The sequence below is a fragment of the Pithys albifrons genome, chromosome 3 (assembly GCF_047495875.1).
Source record: "Pithys albifrons albifrons isolate INPA30051 chromosome 3, PitAlb_v1, whole genome shotgun sequence".
Taxonomy (NCBI): Eukaryota; Metazoa; Chordata; class Aves; order Passeriformes; family Thamnophilidae; genus Pithys; species Pithys albifrons.
The window spans coordinates 22,739,364-22,745,363 of NC_092460.1; the positions used below are offsets into that span (position 1 = coordinate 22,739,364).

The 6,000-nt window shown below is 61.3% G+C and overlaps 1 protein-coding gene across 7 annotated transcripts in view; it reads right to left on the reverse strand.

Annotated features, from left to right (window-relative positions):
- Window positions 1-5,213, reverse strand: part of IQSEC1 (IQ motif and Sec7 domain ArfGEF 1) — a 356,985-nt gene extending 351,772 nt beyond the window's left edge. For all 7 annotated transcript variants that reach the window (XM_071550977.1, XM_071550976.1, XM_071550975.1 and 4 more), the window contains exons 1-2: window positions 5,133-5,213; window positions 3,726-4,055 (exon numbers count right to left, since the gene is read on the reverse strand). In XM_071550977.1, coding sequence (XP_071407078.1) covers window positions 3,726-4,055; window positions 5,133-5,206 — 404 coding nt within the window. In that variant the 5' untranslated portion in view covers window positions 5,207-5,213. The remainder of the gene's footprint in view (window positions 1-3,725; window positions 4,056-5,132) is intronic.
- Window positions 5,214-6,000: the final 787 nt, after the last annotated feature.

Here is a 6,000-nt window from a genome sequence, read left to right on the forward strand (position 1 = left end):
CTGCCCAAGGCCAGAACTGTCCCATCCCATCCTGCTCACAGGACACACAGCACCCTGGGGTAGTACCCTGTTCATTCTGGGTGTGCTTGCACATAAATACATTCTCCATGAGCAGAATAAGCTAAACAAGTAGAAATGCATCTTCTGGTAATAACTGCACTTCCACTGCAGGCTTCCAGCCCCAAATCCCACTTTCCTACGCAGCTGCTGGAGAAACAGGACCCAACAGCAGCACTTCAGCTCCATCCCTGCTGCCAAGAAAGCAGAGAAAGCAGAAGCTTGCCCAAACACGAGCCTACTTTAAGAGATGCTGGATCCCCCACTCCACTCCAGCAAACAAAAATAAGCTGCTGCTCAGGAGCAGCGCAGGCAGCGAGAGAGGATTTACGTCATTTGAACAGCCTGTCTCAGCAAAGGACATCTCTGGAGGGAAAAAGAAGGCAGGCTGGTCTCTATACTAATGCAATCTTTGGCTTCCTGCTGAGGCTGTGGCAGGGGCAGCAGCAGTGCCAGCAGCGACATGCAAAGTCACAAGCTCGGTCTATGTAGGGCACAACAGAGCCTTCACATGTGACTGTCACCAGAGCAACAACTGCCACTTACTCCACTGCTCCGGGGACACCTCGGCTGGGAGCATCTTTTCAGCACAGGGAGGGTTTCTCACAGCTCCAAATTGTGGCTGTTCCCCCCTCAGGGAACAAAATCAGCCCTAGGTTCATTTAAAAATAAATCAGTCAGGCCAGGTGCAGAATTTAGAGTGAGTTGCAAACAACAGCTCTCTCAGATGGTTCTGTCTCAGCAGACAACTCTTCTCTCCCTCCTGCTCACAGTCTCACCAGGCTCCTTCTCTGTGGAAAAACAGTACAGTTTTTAACTTGATTAGGGTAAGTAAGGGAAAACTATTCAAGCCAAGGCACAAGCCAACCTCTGAAAGCACTGATTTCTCACCTTATTTGACTCAGGGAAGCCCCAGTTTCCTTGAAAAAGGATTCCAGTCACTTTAGCTTTCAAGTACTGAGCACTAAGGAAGAGCAGGGGCCACTGATGCTGCTTAGGCAGGAAACTGCCTCTGGAAGGAGGATTGGGAGGTCTGTGCACTGGGGCAGGAGGGAACGAGGCAGACACACCACTTGTCTGCCAATCCCAGCGATCCTCATTCCAGCACCACTGGCATCTGACACTGCACTTCAGCAAACAAGGGATCCTCATTCCCCACCCAAACATACACAAGATGCACATGACATTTAACTCTGGGCAAAACTGAGAGTGAGCTTCTGAAAGGGAAGCCACAGACACCCAGAACCTGCAAGCTGAGCTGTCAGAGAGCCACGGTAACTGTGGGACAGGGAGGAGACTTTAAAACAAGCTTATTCTCTATTTTCCAAGTTTCCTCCAGCTTTGGTATCCAGCCAGAGAGTAAACTGATGCTGTGGGTGGTTCACTGTCCCTGCACCTGGCCAGCCTGGGTGTCCCACCAACCAGTGGGCCAGCCCCTGTCCCACACAGCCCAGGGGTGTGACCCACCCACCCAGCAAAGCAGGGCCACCTGGAGACAAGAAGGGGCTCCCTCCCCACACAGGGGGTGGGATGACACAGGACCATTTGTGGGAGGGAAGGGCAACAACAGTGCTCCTCAGGTGAAGGGGGCCCTGAAAATGTGGCTCCCCCAGCCCTGCACGTGGGCCAGGGGCCCAGCCAGACGCAGAGAGCTGTCTCCCAGCTTCCCCATTAAGCCCCCAGGCTATGCCTCAAAGCAATACAACTCTGCCATAAATATCCCAGATTAATTCTGATCCCAGCATCAAATCCACTTAAGAGACTTAAAAGCCTCCGAGTCCCCAGAGCTGCCTGCCCAAGGAGGGCTCTGCAAATGAGTCTTGGGCTGCAGAGGAGAAATATTATCAAACAAGGCAAGTCATTTGTACAATTTTTAGTAATGTCATTTGCAAGAGACAAATGGGACAGGATAGCCGAACTGATGTCTGGTCCTAGAAGCACAGCCACAGAAATCCTCGGGTACTGGACATGGATGCACGGGATGGGATTCCTGTAACTGTTCCATGCTTTCTGGAAATAGCTGTTTCTCCTTAAGGAATTGATTGATAAATGACAGCATGCTCTCCAGTCTATTAAAGGAGCTATTTGCTTAGTTTTCATAGAGACATTTCTATTAAAAAGCCTAATGTGATTATCCCAGCATCCCTTAAGTGTTAACTCGGACAGCAAAAGAGGAGCCGGGGAGGCACAGCCGCCGCTTCCCTTCCCACCGTGCACCAGCCAGGGGCAAAGCCTGGGAAACAGGGGCAGGCAAGGGGCACACTGTGTGCCTAGCGACCCTCCCACGGCTCCTGAAACTTCCACAGCTCCACACGGAGAAAACGCTGCCTCGGAGCAGAACCACTACCGCAGCCCCGTGTAGAGCAGGGGCAGCGCTGCCCACCCTGCCCGAGTCGGCCGGAGCTCCCGGGATCCAGGGCAGTTCCTCAGGATCACCCGGGGCATCCCCCCGGAACCGGCTAGGCCCCCAGGAGGGAGATGCGGCCGAGACCACCGGGGGCTGCCCGAGTCCCGGTGGGCCCCGCAGGGCCGGCCGGACCCACGCGGTGCCTCTGTCCGCGGCCGGCGGGACGGGCATGCGGGGCATCCCGGCCCCACGGGACGGGCATCCCGCAGCCCTGGGCCGGGCACGGCGAGGGGCTCGCCTTTCCCGCCTGTCGGGTGCGGGAGGTCCTGCATCCCGGGGGGCTGACAGTCCCGCATCCCGCATCCCGCTTGCCGGGGCTAGCGGCCGGCCGGAGCCGCCGCATCTGTATTTATAATTCTAAGGAATTCGAGCACAGCGGATCACAAACAGCCCATTGTGCCGTATCAAGCAGCGAAGTGGGCTCGTAATCCGATGCATGCTTTTCCCACTCCGCTCCTGGAAAGCCAAGCCTGAAATACTTTTCCAGAAGTAGAAACACGCCGGGGAAGCTCCGAGCTCAGTTCCCGCAATTCCCGAATCCCTGCCACTTCAGAACCGCGCAACTAAGCGGCTTTCCCTACGCTGGAAACAATGTAGACGATTAATTACAGCTTAGAGAGGCTGGAATAGATGCGGCGGCCGGAGCGCAGGCGGCCCCGAGCGGGGCGAGCAGGCGCTGGCCGGGGCCAGCCAGCCGGTGGCGAGCGGCCAATGTTTACTGACCCCGGGCCGGGTCACTTTCGATGGCGGCGGAGCCCCGGGCCGCTCCCGGCAGCGCCGCGGGGCAGCTCCGGGGGACGAGCGGCTCCGCACGGGGTACCCCGGTCCCCACGGCGCTCGGACCGGCCGCGAACAAGGCACAGGGAGAAAGGCAGGGGTCGTCCCGCTCCTCCCAGCGTCCCGGCAGCGCTGCCCTGCCCTGGGCATCCCCCGAGCGCGGCGGTGGCCGCGGGGACAGCCGTGGGCACGGGGAACCCCGGCCGTGCCGCCGCGGCTCGAACACCCCCGGGACCCCGAGCCAGAGCACGAGTGACACACCGGCACCCCGACGGGCCGGGGGGACACCCCAGCGCTGCCAACCCTCGCCCCCCCGTCCGCCCGGGCTCGCTGCGGGGCATCCCCGCAGGCAGTCCCGCTGCTCCCGGTACCGCTGCGCGGGGCGGCTTTGGGGATGCGAAGGCAGGAGGGGAAAGGGAAGGGAAACCCCGCGACCGAAACACCCGCCGCGGAAAAGGGGCAAAGAAGGGCGGTGAGCACTTACTTCTCGTGCCTGGCGTTCTCCTGGATGGCGCTCAGCACCCCCGGGGGCGCGGGGGGGACGCCCTGCTGGAGCCGGCATGTGGCCAGGTGTCGGTGATGCTCGTCCTGCAGGCAGGCATTTTCGTGGTACAACTTGGCCACTTGCTGCTCCAGCTCGTCTATCCTCCGCTTCTGCTTCTCCAGCAGCTCCTGCTGCGTCTCGATAATCTTGTTCAGCTCCTTCAGGTACTCGGCCGCCTTGCTGGGGTTCTCCGCGGGGCTCTCCATGGCCGCCCCGCAGCTCTGCGGCGCGGGGCGGGGGCAGGTGCGAGTCGGCCCCGGCCGCCGGCAACTTGAGCGGGAGGGAAGGGAGAAATGAGCGTGCGGAACTCGGCCCCCCGCGGGCCCGCGTCCCCTCCTAGAGCCGCGGCTGCCCGGGCGGGCGGCGGCCCCGCGCCGCCATTGCTGCCGCTCGGCCCCCGCCGCCGAGCGAGGGCAGGGCCGCGGCCCGGGGGAGCCGCCCGGAGCCGCCCGGGCCCCTCCGCGCTGCTGCTCGGCCGCTGCCGCCGCGCCCGTCCCGCCCTGCCCGCGCCGCAGCCCCGCTCGCCCGTCGCCTGGCAGCGCCCGCGCCCGCGCCCCCGCCGCGCTCCGAGCCGGGCATGGGCGCGGGCTGTGCCTGCGGCGGGGCCGCCGCGCCCGCCTCCCCCGCCGGGGCCGCCGCCGCCGGGATGCGCTTAAGTAGCGGCGGCGGCTCCTCCGGGGGCTGGCGGGGCGAGCGGGGAGCGCCCCATCCCTGCATCCCATCCCCGCGCCCCATCCTTGCATCCCATCCCCGCGCCCCATTCTTTCATCCCATCCCCGCTCCCCATCCCTGCATCCCATCACTGGGTCCCATTTCCACAGCACATCCCTGCGCCCCATCCCCTCATCCCATTCTCGCGCCCCATCCCCGCGCCCCATTCCTGTATCCTATCCATGCGCCCCATCACTGCATCCTATCACTGGGTCCCATCCCTGCATCCCATCGCTGCGCCCCACTCCCACAGCCCATGCTTTCGTCCCATTCCCGCGCCCCATCTCCGCATCCCATCCGCGTGCCCCATCTCCGCATCCCATCCCCTCGCCCCGTCCCCGCGCGGCTCCGGGCCCGTTCCCCGGTGGCCGAGGAGCCCCGGGAGGGGCGCGGGAGCGCTCGGGGGCCGCGGGGTGGTGCGGGCGGCGAAGCGGGGCGGCTCCGGCCCCGCGGCCCGGGAGCAGCGCTGTGCGCGGGGGCGGGCGGGGAGTGCGGCCCGCGGGAGCGGAGCTCTGCCCCGGCGCAGCCGGGGAACGGGCTCGGACCGCCGAGATGGCAGCGGGGATTGCCCCCCGAGCTGGGTCCCCAGCAGAGCCCTCCGCCTCTCCCCTCAGCATCCCTGGTAGTAAAACCTACGTTGGTGAAACGCCGCTTCCCGCTAAGGCTGCATCAAGCCAAGAAAAGTTGCTGAGGTTTGGGTCCTGTATCATCCCAAGGATGTGGTGGGAATGCTTGTGAGAACCGGGAGTAGGAAAGGGAAACAGAGGGAGATACTGCAGGAAGAAGATAGGAAGGCGAAGACGTGCTTTTCTCCTCCCTTCCTCTTCTTGTCTCCTGGATTCTTTCTCATTTTTCTACGTCTTCTCTCCACCCTTCAACTTTTGAAGTTCTCAATTAATAGCATTTTCTCAGAGCAGTTGTTTCGCTGTCGCTGAAGCCCATACCCTTAGTGGTGGAGTCCTCCCCTCGGCCGGGATGTGCTGCTGCTCTAGGAGGGTGGCTGGGGCGGCCGGCCCCGCTGCTGGCGCCGCTGCAGCCTCCGGGCTGTCCCATCTGCCCACGGCGGCAGAGGCTGAAGGTTTTGGAAGGAGGTCCCAAGCAGAGGGTGTGTGTCCCACCTTCTCCCCCTCTGCCTCCTGCTGTCACCACACAGAAAAGGGGCGTGAGGGGAGGACACAGCCAGAGGCTTCTCTGGCAGCTTCCACGGCCATTCTGGCTCCAGGTAGAAATAAGTTCTTGGCAAAACTGCTACTTTTGCTCTGACATATGTGCAGCAAAGGCTGTTGTGGCTGTCGAGGTGACTGAAGCATGAAAGACTAATTTCCAACCCTAGCGGGGATCGTGAATTCACAGTAAAATCTTCAGCTGGTTTTTGAAGAGGCCAAGATTCTTTCCCAGTAACTTGATCGGTATTTTTCATTAGAATAGTTGAAAATATTATTTTTTCAGAGTACTGTTTGTCTAGAATATATTTTCCTGTGTGGAAAGAAATTCTTATCACAAG